Here is a 23,005-nt window from a genome sequence, read left to right on the forward strand (position 1 = left end):
GAACGATCGTTTTTTTTTTCAGCTGCTTCTTCGCGATTCGTTAGATTATTTCTGCTCGTTCTCTTTGTTCTAGAATGGATATTCCACTTTCCTGAATGATCTTTCTTCAACAGTCTGCTCGAAATAATATATTAGTTCGTGAACATACTGCTGTCGACGACTTCTTCGACATATATTTGGAAGGACATGAAATATATTAATTTTCCGAAGGGATTCTAAAACGCGTCAAGAAGGATCTTGACCTTAACTTATAAGTTATGATTGTAAGTATATTTATATATACAGGGTGGTTGGTAACTGGTGGTACAAGCGGAAAGGGGGTGATTCTGTGCGAAAAAAGAAGTCGAAAATATAGAATAAAATTTTTTTTTTTAATAATTTTTCCATCGAGACAACGATCTACGTTGTCTACGAGACAACGTGATAAAGTGCTCGCGTACCGAGCGAAAATTCAAAGTCGATTTTCTCGAAAACAAAGCCTCAAACGAAAAATTTTTATTCTATATTTTCGACTTCTTTTTTCGCGTAGAATCATCTCCTTTCCGCTTGTACCACCAGTTACCAACCACCCTGTATATAATTATAATTGCAATAGCGTAATTATGTGTATATAATTAATATAATGATATTATAACAATGCAATGCCGGAGTAAAATTGTGACTCGAGTATTCTATAATACCACGGTAGCAGTTAAGGGCTAAGGGATATTACGAATGCATCATTGAGTGTCAGTAGCAAATAGTCGATAACACTTTGTCTTGCTTCGATCGTATCGATAAACCGTGTTGAATCGATGGAGCAAAGTTAAAAGCCTTTATCCTTCGAAGCAATTCAGTTGGCTCGAAAGACGATAAAAGACACATAGAACACGCGAGGTTCGCGAGCGTGCAAATAGATTTTTAATCGGGGGCTGATCGTGAGGGCGGCGGCGCGAAGCTAAGCTCTACTTTGCAGGAATTTCTAAGGAGCTATAATAGGGGCTCCTGGGAATCAAGTTTTCGGAGATAAGGATCACGGGAGTATAATAAGGGATCGGACGAAGGACGTGGTGATCCTAACCATCCTTCGTCGGGTTAGCTTCTACGGGTATCGAGCAGAGGATCTAAAGGATCTAATAGCGAACTTCGTAGACGGGATTCTTCGAGCTATCTGGTTCGATCTCAATTTGGGAATAATCTAGGAATAGAACACTGGCGCGAGCTTATCTCCCCGATAATTTCGAATCGTTTCATCCTTGTACCTTGAAATATTAACCCCTTTAATAGTTTTCGAATATGCGAGTGTCTGAGGAATTTAATTAAACGAGAACTTTTCTTCGTCACATATTCGCATTGTAATTGTATAATTTGTATTAACATTAAATTGCTTAAGCAACGTAAGAATCGTTTACTTGTGGTGAAAATGGAATTTACAAATTATTTAGGTTACGTGATAGTTACAAGAAGAAAGTTAAAGACAGCGTCATTTTAAACGAGGACTATTTGAAAATTCATAAATTTTAGATCAAACCCCCGATACATTCAAAGCATGTTAAACAAGATATTTTTCGAAACGCGAGCTATATTTATCATACGGTTTTAAAGCGTCGAAAATGTATGAATACTCGTCGAAAGCGTTATCCTGTCACAGGCAGAAAATCCTCTTTCTATCTGGATCTTAAACTTCTCTGCCCACTAACCTTCTCGTTTATTCAGTCACCGATGCGCTACAACACCTTACCAATCCCTTTCTTCTCATTTCCTGTCTGCGTAGACCGTGGTTCTTTTTTTTCTCTTTCTCCTCCTCCTTCTTTCGTCATTAAGGACGTGACATTTTGCTCGTTCTTAACTCATCCTTTTCTTATCGAACACCTCTCTTCCGTTCAAAACGCCCCTTACCATATTTTCGCCCATATCCGATCCTCTCCCTTTCTCTCTCTCTCTCTCTCTCTCTCCCAATCACCTGTGCAGTCTTCTCGATCGTAATTCCGCTTTAACTCGAATCCAAACGAATATTTGCTCTTTGTTTCGCTATTCCAACGTTATCGCAACGTTCGCACGACTCGCGAAATGGATAATTCCGCGTTTAAATTATCGATCCCGTACGATATGTCGCTGTTGAGCGAACTGTGAACGAGATTGCGCACGAAAATGCTTTTTATTTAGTTTATCGAGAGAACCTTCGCGTTTTATGCCTTCATCCCCTTTTTCTTCCTTTACGACGAACGGATTTAATCGACTGTACTCTCCTTTACGGTGCTTCTTTCGAGTATGTTGTCGAAACTCGCTCACGATTTATTTTTCTCTTGTTACAGATGGAAGACGAGGGCAATCATGGCAACGATGATACCAGATGCTTCATTTTGTCGACGCTGGCCGCGCTACAATGGTCCAGAGTTTCCTGCGTCCTTTGTCGAGCACCCATGCTAGTCTTCGACAGGTATCCCTTGGTGGATGGTACCTTCTTCTTGTCACCCAGGCAACATTCGTCCGCCTGCGCGGAGGTAATTCGAAGTTTCAATCGCTGTTCGTGTAGTTCGCACGATTTTAAATAATCTTCAGTCGCGTCGAATTCACTGCGTCTACGATCTTCCGATTCTTATGTTCTTAATCTTGCTCTTATCTCGATAAATCAAAGCACTCTGAACGTTTTAATAAAGCGTTTAACATCGAATTGAAACAATTCTTTCACATTTTACATATTTTTCATATTCTACAGTTAGCTGGAATGTGAACCTATGACCATGACGTGATTCCTGTTTCAGGTTAAGGTCGAAGGTCGCACGCAATTTTTATCCGCTGTGTGTATGAGCTGCCTGGAAGGCAGCGGTGGCCAACCCGTACGTTGTCGTTGCTGTACTCAGCCGTGGGACGGATCTAGCTTAGTCCTTGGTACAATGTACAGCTACGATATTTTCGCTGCCATGCCTTGTTGCACCGAGCGACTCAAGGTAAGTTGTTCGTTCGGCGTCTTTGTTATTCGCAACGATGTGTTCTTAAAATCAACGACGTTCTGGAAAAGATAAGCAGATGACGACTTACGTAATTCGCGTGTATCGGCTACGGTGGGCGCTGCTATCGAAGAAGTGAAAATATTAATTATTTTATCTGTAGCTGTCGTGAAAATCTGAAATTCATCTTCTTACGAGTGCCGATATTTGATTCTCCAACGAACAAGTACTCGGGACACCATCGTGTTAAATATCGTATCTTTAAATATGTTATCTGACTCTCGAGTTTCTCTCGCCGGTACTCAATCTGCCAGTGAACAGGTACTCAACCGATAAACACTTCGGCGCACAAAAGTATTCACGATCTTTTAACGTAGGTACTTGGATATATCTACACAAGTAAACGTTGGAAAAATACTAATGTCTGTTACAGTGCAACAGCTGCCAGAAGCCACTGATCTATCCGCACCAGCGGCTCAATTTCTACTCGGACTACAGCCGCGTATTCGCGTGTCCGCATTGCCGAGCCGTGGACGCCCACTTCGTAAAACCGCTCTCGATCTGCTTCACCCGCGAGCAGTTTCAGCTTTATAGCCAGTGGCCGTAACCATTAGGGAACTTAGCTAACCGGCGTCGAAGCATCGCGACTGACCCGTGTCCCCTCTTCTTCGATCCACTGATCTCCCTGCTCCGGGCGACCTTGCTCTAGATCATCCCCCCCCCCCCCCCACGCTCGTCAGATCGTTTTAATTCTTTCCTGTAAACGATTATCATCCACCTGAAGAAGATAACGACGACGAAGAAGAAAAGAAGAAAAAGAAGAAGAAGAAGGAGAAGAAGACGAAAAATGCGAGAAGAAAGCAACAAGAGCGTGAAAAATCTCAGGCTCGGCACTTCGCTTTTTCTACGCTCTTTTATTCATTTTTTCTCGGCAAGAACGAGTTTTCTTTTCTGTTTTTACAAGAAACGATCAATTTTTAGTTTTTCATTCGATCGTTCCGATTTTCGGGAACATTGCCAATGTGTTTCCAGTTATCAATCGAGCGAGTCAAGAAAATGATTTTCTCTTATGTTGCGTACGAACGTGTCAGGATCTTGCCGAAATGTCGATTAACCTGAGATCGAGAGTATAAAGCGGACGTGTAAGGTCATTACCGGCGAGTTCCCGTAGCAGCGATAACGTTTAAGGTTTTTTTCTTTCTCAATGTCGATATAGTAGGGTTTATCTATGTTAATTCAATGCGAGGGACGAGGGAATCCGTGTACTTGGGCCACAACGACGAGTTCATCCCATCGATCGACATGGGAACCAACGCATCTCGACGGCGTATCGATCGATTCGGCGGAGTTTCAACTCTTGGCGAGAATTCGAGCCAAGGATTATCGTCAGTATTATTGGTAAGATTAATCAACAAATCCCAGAACTGGAGTACGTTTCTGGTGGAATTGATCTTTAAGTTAGCAAAAGTTCGCGTAGGAAACAACGTTTAGTAAAACGCGCGGGAAGTTCCTTCATTTTCCTTTTCTTTCGTTCGTCTTTACGTGTCTTTACATGATTCTTCGTGTTCTATTGGCAGAGATACGATTAGTCGAATTTAAATGCGAGTCAAATATCATAGCGAATAGAATAGGCGTGTGTATAAAGGAAATTAGCCGTTCGAGGAAATCTTGTTAGCTTTAGGGAAGTCGAACAATTAGGTTTAAAAATGTCGAACGAGATCGATACGTCGTCGATTATCGTCAGTTGACGCGTTTCGAATCGAGCAGCGATTTTTTTATAAGATTCGTCCCTCGCGTCCCATAGTTGAATTGCGTTAACTGGAGGGATAGAAGAAGAAAATGAAGAAACAAAAATTACGAATTGCAGATAAGTATAGATCGAGATACGCAGAACGCTAAAAAGAAAAAGAAAAAAAAATGGTCTAACTTTCCTGTATATTACGTAGGTATGTATAAGAAACAAACATAAAAAAGAAAAAAAATAAGAAAAAAAGAAAAAAGAAGAAAATGGTCACTTCGAAACGAAAAGGGGGAAGAGATAATGAACTATCGTTTGTTACTTAGATAATCGAGAACGTTGTTTTTTTTACATTTTATTAGTTTATACGTTTATGGCGGCCATGTTGATTTTGTTTAAGGATCTACGACTCATTCGATGGGTTTTCACGTTGAACGGCCGGGCGCCCAGCGATCTTCCGCCCTCGAGACCCCTAATTCTCTCTCCCTAAATTTCGATCCTTTAACTTCATCCTTATATATTTCGCTCCCTTTTTCGATAACTCGAAACATACGACTGGTTTACCACAGATGAAAACACAGCCTCGTTTACTCTCCTCGATCCCTTAATACTTTTCCCTCCCTCTTTTGTTTCAATTTTACAACGTTGGAAATACTCCCGAAGGGTGGTCGAAAGCCATGGGCGCCCGAAGTAGCCAGTGTAAATACGTAATTAAGTGGGAGAGAACGAGAGGGAGAGAGAAAAAAGAGAAGAACGAGCCATATGCAGGTTCGTTCGTGAAAGCCTGTGAAAGAATGGTACAGAACGTAAGCGAGAAAGGACGAAGCGTTTGTAAGAGAGCGAGCGAGAGAGAGAGAGAGAGAGAGAGAGAGAGAGAGAATACGAGAATGGATGACAGCGTGAAAGAAGGGAGCGAAGAAAAAAAAAAGAAGAAGAAATAAAATCTTCGTTTTTCTGGCGATGCTGGTCGTTGCTGTCCATCAATAGCGGCCGTCCCACAAACAGAAGACCGCCCACCGTTTTCCCAAGGTAGTATAGTCGATCGTGTACCTTCTTTACGTTAATTCGATTTAAAAGTATACTTAATCCATTCGTACGCCGGGAAGTATATTTAGGAGATTTCTATATTGTCCCGTACAGGTTTTTAGCGAGGACCCCGTGAACCCCGTTGCCTGACGCCTTTCACGAACCATTTTCTCGTCTTCGTTGCTCGATCTCGCCACGAGATTCTTTTCTCTTCGTCTGATAGCGCGAGAATATATACGAAGAAGGAGAAAAAGAAGGAGAAGAAGGTTGTTTCGTCTTTTACGTGCTTTTCTTTCACTTTTCTTCGTTCGTTCGAGAAATGTTCGAGGCTGTTACGGTGGCGGGCTTCATTTAACCGAGCACACACTATACGACGATTTAATCTATGAGAATATCAGCGAGTGAGAGTAAGACGTGGGATCAGAGCGAACGAACCAGAAGGGGGAGAGAAAGGGGTGCACAAATTGCTGAAAACGTTTTCTGTGTACGAGTGGAAGGGGCGAGAAAGAACGAGAGACGTAAAGGGATTAAAAGGGGAAAAAGTAAAAAAAGAAAAAAAGGAAAAAAAAAAGAGAAGAATGGAATAAGAATATTTGTACAAGAGGACGCGCTAATTCTCTGAATGCACACGTGTATTCGGGGATGAAAAGAAGTACATTATGTCCGCGTGGAACACTTCTTTTTTGGGTAGCCGAATACGACGAGCCGAAGAGTGCGTTATCATCAACGTCGTCCGATTTTGCCACGCAACGAAACCGCGTTTCTCGTTCAGTTTTCTTCGTTTCCTTTTTATCGTTCGCTTTTGTCGTGTCGCGAGCAAGCCTCTTTGCGTCTAAGCAGTCGAGAGACACAGACAAACACACACAGACGGGAACGAACAGAGCAGAAGATGGAGTTGTTGGAGGATCGTCTCTCGTTACGTTTTTCTCAGAGTGCCAAATAGCGGGAAGAAAGATTGTGAGAGAATGGAAGGGAAACAGGAAAACAAGTAACTGCGAGTCTGTGAATCTTTCCCATAGATGTTTTTCGGTTGTTCGAAACCCGATTTTCTTAGCTTCCTCGCTTTTCATCTGGTTATCAAGGGTACACTTTCGTTTATAAGTCGCAGGATATTTGCTAATTTTAAACAATTCTGATAAAGTAAATTCGATGTAAAATCTTCAAAAAAATAGTATAATTTATAGCTTTCCGTGTAAAACACACGAGGAATTTTTTTTTAGAAACGAGCCGCAGGTAAACGTGGCGAACTATGTTTTGGAAGCTTTAGTTCCAATTTTTTAAATGGTAGTCACGTTTGGATCGGTAATTATAACGGTTCCTAAAGAAGAATTTCTTTTTTGCATTATTCGAAACTAACTAAAATTTCGTAATTCAGTAATTTGATTTGAAAATACTCCGAATGATTTCAAATCAATCGATGTTTCTTTCTTAATAAATCCTAGACGAATAAGAACGAATTTTAGATAGCAAGTTCAAGTATCTTCTTGATACATTCGTTTGTAAAAAACAAAATATTTTTCGTAAATATTTTGCCCGAAAGTTCTTCGTTCATTCGCGTTTATTGTGTGATTTCATCGCGTATTCTACGAATATATCAAATATTCCGTGACTTATAAGTACCGATATACGCATGTATGGTCGTAAAAGCTACATCGAAGCATAGCCCAAACACACATAGAAATTTCGTGCTCGATTTTAGCAATTAGAAATAATCTCGGAGCTGTGGTGGTTGATATATTCGTTTTTATTACTTCTTTGTTTATACCCAGTGATTCTAGACGTATAACTAAATAACAAAATGCTACACGTGTGTGCGATTCGTTCCTCGTTTCGGTTCAAACGCGAGAAGCTCGCGTCATGCTCGCGTGTGCGACGATCCTGCGCGCACACGTTCTAGGAACCTTCTGTTCCTGCGTGTTTTCCGCGCGCGTCTTTCGAGCGTAGAAAGCGCGAAACGAAAGAAATATGAAACTTCTCTTCGCGCCACGAAGCGCGCGAGCGCGCCTACTTTTTGTACTCCCTACCGTTTTCAATTTTCGCTACGTGGTTCGCGTCGTTGAACACCATAGGTGCCCTGCGATACGTATACCGGGAGATTCATCGGCTCACTTTTAGTTCCTATCGCGACTCGATCGACGGAGGAACGAAGGAAACAGTGGTGGAATTCCTCTTCGCGAGAAGCCGATCGCAACGCGTGTCCCCTCGATCGATCGTCGTCTTCGAGATTTCATCGAGATCGCAAGATCAACCGAGATCTCTTTTCTCTTGGTTCGTGATGAATTTTTTAAAATGCCGAACCGAGAATCATAGTAGCGTAGGTTAAGATTCCACGCTATGCTTTTGTTTCTTTTTATACTTACGAAACGAATAAAAAGTTCCATAGTAATTCAATTATTTGACGAGGTAATACACTCAGTACCTATGTACGGGTATAAAAAACAAAATGCTGAAACGTGTAAGTTTGTCGAAAATTATATGTGTTACAATTTTTAAACGTGTCATTCCTTTAGTTTCGTAATTAATTCGATCGAAATTTTACATCCTTGCGACGGTGTAGTTTCATGACTCGAGTAACATATAATAAACTTTTTACAACGATAAACGCAGAACGTTGTTTTATGACAACTAGCAAATGCAGTGATACAGCATTATGATTCTCAACTTTAGATACGCAGACCCATAGGCGAAGAACGTAATTAAAGTAAACTAACCTCGATATTCAACAAACTGAGTAACTCGCTATCTAATGATAAAAGTAGTAATCGGCACAACTAATTGGCTACGATATGTTATCACGTGGAACTAATTTAAAAGAAACAAATTCTACCGCTTTTATACGATTCGTACGAATTATTGGAAGAAACAAACGCTACGAACCCACGTTCGAAATAATGTGACTCGATTCGCGATCTATCTCGTTCAACTACACGCGATCTCTGAAAGAAAGTCGGCACCGATCGATCGTGGAAAGGACCGCGCCGTTCGAGGCACCTGATTCGATTTGTAAAAAAGATTTCGTCAGTTTCGACGCGTCGACGTACCTATATCTAGAATGTTTAAGGGAAGAAACTGCATCGAGGAATCGTAGCAAGCAACTTGGAGAAAATATTCTGCAACTTGCAACAGGAGGAAGAACGATAAATAGAGAAAAGGAACGGACGGTAGTAAGAGCGCGATTAGTTTCTCTATGGTGCGTCGACGCATAATGACGCACTCGCTCTGTAGTTGCTTAAGGCTAAACATTAAAGCTAGGCTAAACTTTTTTTATTCCCCAAGTAAAAGTCGCTGTAACGATCTTCTACTTTCGCACGATGCTCGGTGACGCTCGTCGACGAACGGAGGGCGGTTTCAGGTAGGGAGGAAACGACGCACGTTCGCGACGATCGCCTTCTCGACTACACGAAACTACACGCAATTTTTCTCCCGTTGACGAATCTACCTCGATCCACGCGACCCCGGGAGCAGAGAATTCTTTGGTCGTGCCGGGAACTTGTTTCTTTCTCTCGCGGCTAGCCGATGCAATAATCGTTGGAAGATCGAGGAAAGAAAATCCGGTTGCCTGCTGATGAAGCGTTCTTCGCCGCGACGATTCGAATCTTCCCCCGCGATCCGTTCGTACAGCGACGTCCATCGAGCGAACGATTTTCTATGTCGGTGTTTTTATAGAAAGAGTACGACGAGTGAAACAGAGAAACGTGTCCGTGAACACGGTCGAGACTATTCGAAACGAAAGACCATCCGCAAAGGTGTCTCAAAGTGTGAAGAAAGAAGAAACGTTTTTCGCTCGTGTTCACGGGTTTCTCTGAGTCTTGTCGATTGTCGTAATCGTGTCCGTGGATTCTTCTAATGATAATTAATCGAATAGCACATCTATATGGCACGTTGAGGGGATGGGATTAAGGGTTGTATGTGGTTGGGGAATTATACACAACAAAGGGGGGAGGGGGGGCTAACAATGAAGCAAACGCGAGAAAAGAAATTCTTTTTGCGAAGGTCTCGAGGATGGGAATTAAAGGAGAGAGGTTATGAATGGTTGAACTATGAATAGAGTTTAGCATATAGTCATTATGAAGGGTAAGAGGTGATGTAACGAAGGAGGAGAGGTTTTGAAATCATCGATAAATATGTAAATTTATTGGAAAACGACGGTTTTCAGATTCTAGTTAAGAGAACTTTCTTCGTTTCGCCCGTCGGCTGGCCAGCCGGTCGACGCCCAAAGAGATATTCTTGAATTTCGTTGAATATTTTAGAGACTCGGCTCTAACTCGGTTATCGCTCGACGCTCGATGCCGCGAATTCTTCTTCTCGATCGTTTCTAACAGCGGAATTAAGAAGATCGTTGTATCGTCTTCTATCGAACAGAGAAACCGAAGAAGAACGAATTTTCCGCGAAAAGTAAAAGAAGAGAAACGCGAAAGAAACGGAAGGCGAAGAGAAATCGTATTGTCGAGCGATCGAGAATCGTTCTAGTGATAGGCTACTGTGTCGTATTTGTGGAAGCTCGACAGAGGAATAGAAGAAAGAATGGTGGTGAGAAAGAAACGAGAAGAAAAAAGAATTTTATCCTGCAATTTATATATCGGTTGTTCTTCGAGACGTTCTTTTTCACGCGGACATTCACGCGATTTAAAATAATCTAATAAGAAGATGAAGTATATATATATATATATTATATATGAAAATAAATATGAAATATTATATATGAATTCTACGTTTAAGGATCGGTTTTTTGTCTCTTAGTGTGTAAGGTTCTCTTTACAGCTGTGCTAGACAACTATAGGTATACATAAACGACGATATATTATATATACATAAACGACATTACACTACGGTAACAGAATTCACGCATATTAAATGTATAAAGATGCAGAATAAACACGGTACGAGGTCTGCGTGCGGGAATCGCTCGTACGAGGCGCTCGTACGGCTCTCCTTAGGAATATAAAGGAAAAAAAAACACGTCTTGTATATCTATTTAGTGATTAAAATACGTACAACGTTTCATATGGAAACGAGAGGTGGACGTGTGAAACGATCGAGTAGCGATTTACCAAATACGCACGATGATCCTTCGTTTTTCTCTTCCTTTTCTGTTTTTTAATCTTCTCGGTGTACTTTCAAACGAGACGACAGGAAAAATACGAAGTACGAGAGACAATAAGAGTACCTCTGTAATCGTCCATGGTTCGGCTGAAGGAGAATTAATAAGAAAAGAAAAAGAAATAATATACAAATTCTAAAACATGAAATAATAAACTAAGAAGTAGATGAGAGAAACGGAAACAATTGAAAGTTCTGAGAAAGATGAAACGTCGCGATATTTAATCGAAATTAAAGAGAATCACATAGGGGAACAACGTGCGTGTTTGATAGGAGAAAATCGTCACACGATCTTTCACTGTAGTCGGTTTTTTTTACGTCTGTGACATACACGCACCCACTCACACATACACGCACACACGTGCATACATAGGTATACCGATACACTGGAACAAACACGCGCGCCGCGCGAACCAATACGACACACCTAATATATATACAAGGACAGCAGATATACCAACGCATAAGTACACGTACATACACATTTATACAAATGTACACAGGTGATGTTCTTTCAGTAGTCGCAATTATAAATCGCCGAGCCGCGTGGATCGTGATCAGAAACGCGTTCGAGCTTTTCTTACAGCGCCTCCTCGTTAACGTTTCATCGAGCACACCGGCTCGCTCGTTAGTCCATTTTTAATTTCATTCCCCTTTCTGCCGACGCGACGTCGAGAGTCCTTCCGTGCGACCACCCCCCTTTTTTTTTTTAATCCGTCGAGATATTTTCGATTCCTTGAAATCCCTACGTTTCACACTCCCGTTCTTCGTTTAAACGGGCAACCAATTAATTGACGTTTCGTTGCAACTGTTAGTTGCCCGATTCAGTGGTCCTCGCGAAAGTCCTTTTAACAATTTTATTTTTTTACCACCGATGGGTACGAGTTGCTTTTAAGTTAGGAAGGAATATTGTGCGAAGTCGTACGGAAGACACACGGGGTAGAAAGGGGTGCACGCGAAATGGTGATACTTTTTTGTGATCGATACAAGAAATCGACGCCCTCCAGCGTCGAGTCGCGATTAAATAGAACGCTTGATTTATTGTACCGAACGATTGGAATAAAACAGTGAACGACGATCCATCGACACATCTTTGAACACTTTTTTCCAATCGTTTAAAGATCGTAGCCGTATCGCTTTAGTTTTCTTCCGAGCAGATTTCATTTAATTTTCGCTTCTGCATAGAATAATATGTAGGTCTACAACGAGATGTACTACTCCTTTGATTTATTCCTCGACTCATCGTACGACGACGTCCGTTTCCCCGGCGTCGATGATCGCTCGTAGTCGAGTACGATTTATCGCTATCGCATCGTAGGTTTCTTAGAGATATTTTTAATTAGTTTCCAATCATAGCGACGAACGAACGACGCGGCAGCTGTCGCGAGAATTTCAAGGTCGTTCAGCATCTCGAATCTGTACGGTGATTGATTTTTCTTTACTTTGCCGCTCCGTTCGCGAACGACAGATCGATGAGTCCATTGTGCAGAGAATAATACGATTCTCCTTTCTATCTTATTTGTTCTCTTTGATTTTCGTTTGGCGATCCTGTTGTCCATTGAGCCGAACGCGCCACGGCTCGATCGTGATTGTTCGACATTTAGGTACCATTTAACACGTGTTTCTAAATTAGGTTCCATCGACTATGAACATTCGTCTGGCGTCTAGTTTTAGTCGCGAGAGTCGCGGGTACGTCTCTGAAGGTTTTTCTTCGAAATTGATCGAAGTAAGGCGGCGAGATTGATGAAAAACTACGGATACCTTAATTACCTCAAGTTATTAATTAAATTATTAGAAGGCGCGTTGTGTATCGTCCATCGGGTTGTAAAAGATGTTGGTCAAAGTTTGATCGACGTGCCCGCGGGGTCGAGCGTTTTTCTCGTTTTCCAACCCGGTTATTTTCAGGCGCAGAGACGTGGAAAGAGCGAGGGTATGAATGAGAGCAGAACGAACGAGAGCGAAAGACGTTGAGCGATTCGATGCACGACGAGAATGCAGTGTGAGAGAGGGTTGAACATTAAATGGAGAGATAAAGAAAATAAAAAAAAAAAAAAAAACTGGAAAGAGGAGAAGAAAAAGAAGCATTTAACCGAATCGCGCCACTTGTCTATCGACAGAACGCGACCTTATCGAAAGACGTACAAAGTGAGAAAGATAGAGAGGAAAAAAAGATAATATTAACGCGAACGTGGAACCGGAAGGGCGTCGTTCCATGATCCGGGGAAACCGAATCGAGACGAGAAAGACAAGCAAGGAAGACGCGATTGGTTATACATAATCCTCCCCCTGTGGAAAAAATCCTTTCGGTTTCGCGTGTGTCGAGCCCCGATTAAGTTTGACAGATTATAAATCTCACTCCCTCCCTTTTTGCAAACGCTGATTCAGAGGCCACTGTTTTTTCCACGCCCAACACGACGATGAGAAGAGAACGATGAGCGAGAGTGAAAGAAAGAGAAAGAGAGAGAGAGAGAGCGAGCGAAAGAGAGAGAGAGAGAGAGAGAGAGAGGAAGAGAGAGCGCGTATTAGGGAAAATGAAGAAGATAAAAAAAGATTGATTATGCCATGGAGATCTCCTGTAATTGATGCGTGTAATTTAAAATGTACATTGCCCAAAAATATGGTGTTGTTATAATACTGAAACGTGTTACGGACGACGAAGAAATTTTATCGAGTGCGCTACTGGAGAGCGATTTTGTTTTTTCTCGCGGACGGCGTTTACGTTGACCCTGTTCTTCGCGCCTTGTCTCTCGACGCGATTATAATAATCCTACCGTTGATCCTTACAAAAAAAAAAAAAGAAAAAAGAAAAAGAAAAAAAGAGAAAAAAAGCGAGAGAGAAAGAAAGTTTATTATCGAAATATCGAGGGCTTAGGAAAAGTAGAAAGAAGAGAGGATTAAAAAAAGAATGTGGGAAGACAGAGAGGAGAGATCGAAAGATGAAAAGAGGAAGGTTTTTTTACTTCTCGAGAGATTACACGACGTACCTATTTGAAACAACCCACACACCCCCTCTTTCGTCCAGTCACGGACGTGTCCCAGTGAAAAGAATTCTTTGGCGCGTTTTTTAGAGAAAGATTTTTATATCGAGAGGTTGATCGGGAGGCAAGGCCGACGATCGCCGACCACGCAAATAATACACACACCGGCTGTCTTTCACACTCTAAGAAAGAACCGGGCTCCCAGCGAATCGAGCGGGATCTACGATTTTTCACGGTGAACCGACGGAATATGTCATACGGTGGTGGAAGCGTGTATATCGGGTGCCAAATCACGTTGAACGGGTTGCTGTTGGAAATATCACTTTTCAAAGCTTTTGCGAACAACTTCTTGAACCTACAGTCCAAATTTGCTCAACCACAAAAAGGAAAAACGTATATCGAGCATTCTCTTCTTTGGCCCTGTAACGAATATATATGTATATCGTGAAGGTAATTTCTCAAGAAGCTGGTGTTTCCCCTCTGTAGACGAATCTCGGAAGGAGCTCGGAAAGACCTGAAAGTTCACTAATCCTGGGAGCCCGGCCATTATCGAGTCGATTGGAGATAGGTTGGCTAAGGTACAAATGTACATAGGAACATAATGTTGTTATTTAACCTATAACACCTGCTTCTCGTTTGCTTCCTCTTGTTTTAAAATTAAAAAAAAAAAAAAAGGAAAAGAAAAAGGAATGGAAGAGATCATATAAGCTATAACTTTGAAAAAAATGATCAAAGGTATCGACATATTGTACAATATACCTTTTACACGAAGAGAACGAAATAAAATAAAAATAAAGGAAATAATTAAAAAGCTTAAAAATTCAGAGGACAGAGGTTTCGACATTTCGCGGTTTCTTCTAAGAACGAGATGGAGCAAACGAATGAAAACGCAAAACAGAAAAAAGAGAGACAGAAAGAGAGAGAGAGAGAGAAAGGTGGATATGCAAATCGATATCGCGGATGGAGGATCGATGAGTTAATCGACGTGTAGCTGCGTAGACAATTGGTTCACGGCTCTTCGCGTTTCACCTTCGTTCCGTTCGTTCGTTCGTTCGTTCGAATCGTCGTTGGTCCTCCCAGTTTCCATTTATTCCCTTTCACCGGTGTTTTCGTTTTGTTTCAGCCACCGCGCGCGGATGGCCCGGTTTTTACGAGCCGTGATCCAATCGATCGCAAAGAGAGAGCAAGAGAGTGAATGAGTCTCGTTATGGTGGGAATGAAAGCAACGAAAAATTCCATAGAGAAGAGAGAACGAAAGAACACAGAAAATACATATACACGTACAGATACATAAACTCGTACACGGCTTCTATTACTCGTCGCGAACGACGGTTCAATTTTCGCTTCGTTTTCGTTTTCCATTCTTTGCGTTATGGCGTCTTCATCTAGATCCTCTCGATTCAGGACTAGTGACTGGCGTTCAATTTTTACCCTCGTGCCACCATTCCGCGCTAATGTCCCCCTCGAGTGTCTTCTGGAAGCTGGGTGTATTTAAAAAGGGAGAAAATCTTCGAATACAAACTCTTGCATCGAGAATGAGATTTCTTTGAAATCCACGACTCCAAGACTCTAACTACAACGGTTCTTGTATTCTATTACACGGATACAACGACGCAAGGATATTCTCGCTTTTTTTTTTGAAAGTTTGCTTTTCTCCAATGGACACTCGAGGAACAAGACGAAGGTGCGGAAAAGCACGAGCAAGAAAGGTGAAGAGATATTTGGATGAAGCAAGATAATGGATACGCGCGTGCAACGATCGTAATTAAGCTTTCACAGTGGAGACGCGTAATTAATCGTTAGTTGGTAGGCCGCCCCGAAGTATCGAAACCCGTTTACAGGCAATTTCCTCAAGGGGTAAACCAATGTGTCTGAATGGCGTGTGGATGTGCTATAATCACCTACTACTCCCTTCCCCTACGTACATTTAATCGCGTTTTACTCTGTGTGTGTATACATATAGTCTTACGTATATACATGTATGTAATCGTGTGTATCGCTAACCAATTCCCTTGTTAGTAGTACTTTCTTCTGCCGTGTCTCTAAGTATAGTCCTCTCGGCAGAGTTCTTCGCACCAACGTAGAGAAATACTCTGAAAATTCTCTCCCCGATCGTGATCGATGTTTTCGATGATAATTCGTAATTTGTTCTTAATCGTAGAGCCGTAGAATCGCAATAAAGTAGCAGAGTCGAGGCGGAGAGAATAAATATCGAAGAGAACATCGCTTTTTCTTCAAATCGGCAATTGAAGATTTTAAGCGTGAAGCTGACACGAGTGAAATTTTCAGAGTGACACGAAACACCAAGCGTAAGCTTGCACGTGTGTATTTGTAATACGGTTTTTCCAGCGTATACGTCACGACACCTTGCGTGTGTAAGACTGCGACATACATTTTGCACTCGGTTGTAAGAAGAAGAGAGAGAAAGAGAGGCGACAGTGCGGAAATATCACCGTGGAATATCGACACCAATTCAGCGACGTGTATTTTTTGTTTCCTTTCAGTCGTTCCGTTTTTACGCGCGCGGATAGTCGCGTGGATCCGAAGAGCGAGCTCGTTTCATAGGATACTCGGCGTTTTTCTATCGGTCATTGAGGAAAGTCATTTAAAAGAATACGACGATGGACAGAAAAAAAGAGAGAAGCGAGAGGGCGGAGAGTCTTCCGCGTGAAAACGATAAGCAATCTCCTTTTTTTATATCGGTGAGAAAAAATTGTAATAATTACCATAATCTACGTGTCGTGTTTAGGGTAGTCTTTTTTATACGTATTTCGAAAAGAAACAAGATTCGTCAAATCGAATAATCGATAAATGTCATCGCGTGTGATCGAGGATCTCGTAACGATTTTTGGTTACAGTGAATCGTAATTCGAAGTCGGGGCATTTTTATTCGGCTGTGTTTATTAGGCGGGGGGTTAAGAAAAGGAAATTCTGAGAGAAAAGTAAAAAAGAAAAAAAAAAAAGAAACGAAAAAACTTCGCGTAGTATTCGGATAAGGCTTTCGAAATTTAGATGAATAATTTTTGTACCCTATTTTTTTAAGCGATCGCCGAGGCGATCAGGAAACGAGATCGGGCAAAAAGGGTCGTACGTTTTTTAAAACGCGCTAGGATTTATAGCTCGTGTTAAGTTTAGTTTAAGCGTATAACCGCGTCGCGTAACATAAATTAGTAGCTGTTGACAAGAGGAGAAAGGAAAAGATACGAATGAAAAAGAAGGTTGGAAACTTGACAAGGAGGGAGGAAAAAAGATAAACATCTTCTTAAAAAGAAGTTAAAAGACACGCCACAGGAAAGAAGAAGAAGAAGACGAGAAAGATGCTTTCGAGATCTTTTGAGAAAAACTTTGATCGAGGTGTTCGCCTCTGTTTAGCCCTTTCACACGTGCGATCGAACTTTTCAATTCGTCCGCGTGATGAGGAGGAGGAGGTTCCCTTTGAAACGGAAAAGGGTGGCGAAGAGGAGAAACGACCATCGAATTCGCGTATTTCTTCAAGAAATTAGAAACAGTTAACACGCTTATGCTCCTCGAGTCGAATAACTCACCGAATTCATTCTGAAATTGAACGAAGGATAATACGAAAACAAGCACAATGCGTATTTCGTGGCGAGAAAAAGAGAGAGAAAAAGAGAGAGAGAGTGTGAGGGAGAAAGAAGAATGAAGTTGAACGAATTCTGTGGAAAAACGAGTACCAATCGCGAAGCCCGCGTTTTCTTCTAGTTGTATAATTCTTCTAACGCGTGTTTAGCTTGTACTAATTAATTCGTTAATTAATGTCGATTGTAAAGTAACGTGAAGGCCGGAAGGAGGGGAGTGACCGATCGGAGGGCATATAGAAAGGAATGGAAAGACGGATCTAAAATCAGGAAAAAGGAAGTATGGCGAAGGAGGAAAAAATGTTTAAAAAAAAAACGAGTAATAAGAAATCATAGTAAAACACAAGCATTCTTGTGCATTGCGAAAGCAACAAAATAATCAATGCTGGTAGTGCGGACCAAACGGGACAACTGACAGAGGGTGCTTCAAAGCAAGGATAACGAAGAGGAAAGAAAGTAAAGGAGAAAAGGGATAAAATGGGACGAAGACTTGTCGAGGCATGGAAAATTGAGGAAATTGAGAAGAGGAGGGAAAGAAAGAGAGATGCGAGATTCGTAAAATTGCCGCTCCATCGGAAATCAACGTCTAGAAGACTCGTTCGTAGTGGTTAAAAAAAGAAAACATTTTTCCACGAAGCGTGTGTTTCTCTCGAGTGATTTTCACGAAAATATTCTAACGAGTCGTTTCAATTTAGTCCTGTTGCCTCTACTGTCCTCTTTCTTTCGTCGCTAAACTTTTTTATACTATCGACATATTCAAGTATCGAGTAGAGATTTCGATTTTTAAACGGGGTGAAGTGACTCGAGAGAAAAAGACGCTTCGGAGATCCATGATTGGCTACGTGGTATTCGAAAGCGATACACCATTCTTAACGTTTAAGGCTTGTACGAAATTCTTCTATCGGACTCAGTGCGTTTGTCTGTCAGGGTAAGCTCGCTGTCTCGTTGACGGGAATATTTCTGTATCGATGTACGTGAAATGTATAAGGAAGAGCGCGGTCATGCGTCGTACGAAACTTCTACCTCCAGAGATTAGGATGTCTCGCGTATCAAGGTCTTTCTGGTATTCGTCGTTATCGTCGTGTCTTTTAAACGTTTGTCATTTTTAATTTTGTTTGTTACATTCAATCGTCAGACTCTTTAGAACAGATCGCCTTTTATTTATAATGTGCTTAAGACGGTGATAAACGATGAAACAGTGGCGAAAGAATCAATCGCGGTTCGTTTCTTTCTTTTAGTTTCTCGTTAAGGAGAAAAATGGAATAAACAGTTTCTAGTATTCGTAAACGAGAAATTTGATCGAATCTCGTTGGTTTAAACACGATAAATGATCGGATATATAAGAAAGAAAGATGAAATTCACACGAGACTTTCCCAAGGAAATCTTCGACGAAGGAAGAAGCAATCGTAACGACGTTTCGATCGATTATCCTTCGAACTAACGCGCGTTCGATATATAATGCAATATATACACGCAGTTAATTGTATTAAGACGTACGTAACTATAATCGCTATTTGCTGTTTCGATCGTAGAGGTTAGACGAGATATCCCACCTCCCTGTATCGCACGCGCAACCTTCGCGAAGATGATAATCCTTTCTCGAAGAGGAAGAGAAAAGCCCTGGCGCTTTTAAGCGGCGAGACTCGTGTATACATAACTCGTAGGTTACCCTTTGCTCGTAGTAATTAAATACTCGATCGAAGCTATCCCCCATTTCTTCGTGTAGCTTGCGAATAGCTGAAAAACGTCGGCGCGTTCACGTCGCGATAAATCAATCAGCGATGAAAAGAGAAAGAAAGATCCTATAAATCGGCCGATCGATCGTTGCTTGGAATTAAAGAACGAGTCGAAGCGATTTAATCGAGCGAAAAGATTTTATTCTTGAAAGGAGCAGTGAAAGACGAGAACGACTTGAATGCGCCGTCGCGGTGATCAGCGATCTCGAATGAGTGGCGAATGAGTGTGAAAAACGAAAGGATCTTAACCCATCGGTGAATTTGCAGCCCGCCAAGAATAAAATACAAAGGAGAAAAATGGTATACACTGGCCCACGAAAGTCTTTGATCATTCACCGCAAAACTTTTTACGTCTATATCGCGTGTGTTGTACACGACATTTTAAAATATCATTGCTATTGCTGCGACGATATTGGCAAAGTTGGAGATCAATTTGAACAATGTATATAGAAATTACGAGATATTTATTACAAACGTACGTTTCGTGGAAAATTAGTATTCGAATTCTTTCGTGTACCTGTGTATATGTGTAGAAAGCTCCGTTGACGAAATCGTATTCCGGAAGCCCTTGTCCGAACGAATTCTCGTTGGCCAACAGACCAACGCTATAGCTTTCCTTTCCGTTCCACCGCGTTCTACACCTTTTTTTCGACACGGGAGAACAAAGAGGGAGAAAGAGAGGAGAAAGAAAAGATATAGAGACGATGGCGAGCGAAAGAGTGAAGGGAAACGAAATCTGATGCCCGTTGGTCGCCGACCACGAGGAGAAACATCGACTCGAGCCACTTTGTGTAAAACGCTCCCTCTGGTTCAAGAGTGACGATCATTGCATTACAAATGAAGAACGCCGGAGAAAGAGACACGAGTCGCAAGGACGGAAGCTGTGAGCCGGAAAACAGAAGGGACATATACTTTTATTTTGAATCGTTGCTTCGAGGAGCATTCGTCCATCCTTCCTCGACACTATTTAATTTAATTGGCAGACGTCTCGAGTGCTGTGCAAATGGAGGAAAAAAGAAAAAAAAAAAAAAAGAAATAAAAGAGAAAAGGAAAAGCCTGGACTCGCGAGCACAGGGAACAAAGACTAGCTGTTTTCCTTTTTATCGCGAAGAACGGAAACGGAGAAGCGAAAAAAGGGATTCGTCCGTTTATACGGCAGGACAATGAATAAAAGAATATGCTGGTCCGCGATTGTGAGCTTTAATTGAACGCCACGTTCATGCAATGATGGTCCTCGTTCTTCGTGGTCGGCCGTGGCAACGGAGGAGCGTTTCGTTTGGTCGACCTGGCTGTCTCCCGCTCAATGAATTCGGAGCTAATTTACCGATATTCGAGCGGTTTGAAGTGGATATCGACGAGTTGAAAAATCTGGCAGAGCTACCGCGTCGATCGATAATCGTTTATCGATGAGAGGATTCACAGTGAAAATTGCTCGGAATTCGATTCGGCGAGAGACAGAGTCCGAGGTCTTCTCTATACCTCCCCTATGAGAGTACAAATTTTTCTAACAAAAGTAATTATATTCGAGCGACGAATGGAATATTGACGCAAGGAAGCAGCAACAAGGAAGACGACGCGAGACAGAAGAGAAACGAGTGACCGTCAGATCGATCGTAGATTAGTGTAAATGAGAATTTGCGTGTGTGAGTTTACGAGAAAGGGCGGAGGAAATCGGTATGCTTGGTCGAGTGAAAAATAATACGGCGTGAGAGAGCGAAAGAAATGTGAGAATGCGTAACGAGAAAAGGAAAAGGTAATATTAAGAGGAAGAGAGTAAACGTTTAACGATGTTTTCCCCTGGTGGTATGAGTATATTACGACGATCTAAAATTAACAAATGATCTATTATATTATATGGTGTATGTACCGTATACTTATCTAGAGTTAGGTCTTATTTCAAACGTGTTACGTATTAAACGAGATATGATACGTATAACATATATTATTGTATACACTTAACGAGCATACGCATACCTGTACGTTAACGATCTAGACTGCCATTAGCACTTAAGGCGCGGCTTCGCCCGATTTATCTCGATTTAGCCCGAATTCTCTCAGGTATGGCGTCCCAGGGATTGCTCGTTACGCGCGCCATGGGAACCGAGTTTCTTCCAACTTGCATACGGCGATCTATCCGAAACCAAAGACTGCAAAATGATCCAAAATATCAGAAATTGTTCGATCTATAACGTTTTATCGAAACCGATGTATCAGACCGCGAGGACATTAGAATACCGAGAAATTGGGATTTCCCTCGTCACAATTCAAACTTGAAAAAGAATCCCACGACGATGTCCCGAGACGAAGTAAAAAGTCTAGCGACTACGCTCTCGAGAAAGCGAGGAGAGAGGTCAAGCGGCTGGAAATATCGAAAACTTGAACCCAACTCGAAGGTTTCCAGGGCCAACGTAATTCTCAATCCCTGCGACGTACGAAGCAAGTTTCGAACGTCTTCGTCCCCCACGGTTTGGGAAACGAAAAAAAGAAAGATAGAAAGAAAGAAAAAAAGAAAAAACAGGCAACACAACCACGGGGGAAGAGATACGATGGTAGCCGGTTTCGCGAAATTCTCTCGGAACGATCTACCAGGCTTGTGTCTTAAGTGAGATTGGTACACGGTAATGTCGCCGCGGATAGAAGGAAGCACAGTGTGCATCGAAACGACAGGATGGTCTATAGTCGTGTGTATAGGGAAAGCAAGCTTCGAGGATGACGAACTCGATAATCGTAGCTAGAATTCGGTGTGTCTATTTGCATGCAGCTCCGCTCCGTAGGGATATAAAAACACGAACGTTTCCGATTTTTAATCTTGCTCTATCTATTCGGAGAAGAACGCTCTGTTCTCTATAGGTGAGCGTTTTTCTATAGGTGTGTCTCCTTTTCGCCTGCTCGGGGCGTATTATTCTCACGAGAGTCTGTAAATAGTTCTTAACTACACACGTAATCGTACGAACTTTAACGATATACGATTAATCAACAAGCAAACAACACACGTACACGTAAATTCATGCACCAGTTGTTCATATACGCATCAGTCAACGTCTACTTTACTGACCGACAATTTTTAACCAATTGCGATTCCCTTTTCACACCGATACAGTTGCAGAATCACGAGTAATCCCGTGCGACTTGCTCGGTCGTATTTTCTACCAATTTAGCAATAAAACGAATGGAAGCAAAAGAAACAAACGTGGACATGTAGTTTGTCTTTCGAGCAAATTCTCGCTGTATCGAGGAAGCAGAGCGATAAGCTGTCTGGCCTGATCAAACTCCGAAAACGCAAAATTTTTCGTATAATTGTTTTCGTTGGAGCAGCAAGATAGTCGACGATGTGAATGTGTACTCTTGCTGCATTTTATTTCGACGAAATCGCGGCTCTTGGTCAAATAAAATGAGAAACACGAAGGATGCTTTGATCACAATGTGGCGAATAAACTCTAACCTCGTGAGCGGGCACGAAGACTCGAGGGACAGCTTGCGGTGGTCCACGCGCCCAACTGCCGACCAATAAGACTCGAGAAACATAATTGTTCCAGCCTTCGATTTTTATGACGCATTTCGCCGCGTTTTTTCGACGCCTTTTTATATCTCCGATTTATCAGACTGATCTTTAGTAGATGAGCTAAATAATCGTAGAAAAATATGTCGAAGGGCAGGTCGTTTGGATCAAGAATCGTGTGGAAGTCAAATTACAGAATTCTAATAATACGCGGAAAATATGCTTGCTCGACCGACGATGTATTTATTAATTAAAGAGAAACAAAATTACGACGAAGGAAATTGACGAATTGCGGCGAACAACGTTGGCCCGACCACTCCATATCCGAACGTTCAAGAATTCCTTGATAGTTCGAATATCCGTAAGAATTTACTCGAGAGTCGGGTGGACGATCGACGTCG

General features: G+C 41.8%; 1 protein-coding gene across 4 annotated transcripts in view; it reads left to right on the plus strand.

The window, feature by feature from the left end:
- Nucleotides 1–6,265, plus strand: part of LOC126870284 (headcase protein-like) — a 151,575-nt gene extending 145,310 nt beyond the window's left edge. For 3 of the 4 annotated variants that reach the window (XM_050627846.1, XM_050627854.1, XM_050627853.1), the window contains exons 3-5: nucleotides 2,295–2,483; nucleotides 2,745–2,930; nucleotides 3,364–6,265. In XM_050627846.1, coding sequence (XP_050483803.1) covers nucleotides 2,295–2,483; nucleotides 2,745–2,930; nucleotides 3,364–3,537 — 549 coding nt within the window. In that variant the 3' untranslated portion in view covers nucleotides 3,538–6,265. The remainder of the gene's footprint in view (nucleotides 1–2,294; nucleotides 2,484–2,744; nucleotides 2,931–3,363) is intronic. The other variant, XR_007691264.1, reaches the window with a different exon arrangement.
- Nucleotides 6,266–23,005: the final 16,740 nt, after the last annotated feature.

Source organism: Bombus huntii, chromosome 10 (assembly GCF_024542735.1).
Source record: "Bombus huntii isolate Logan2020A chromosome 10, iyBomHunt1.1, whole genome shotgun sequence".
In the NCBI taxonomy this organism is placed as follows: domain Eukaryota; kingdom Metazoa; phylum Arthropoda; class Insecta; order Hymenoptera; family Apidae; genus Bombus; species Bombus huntii.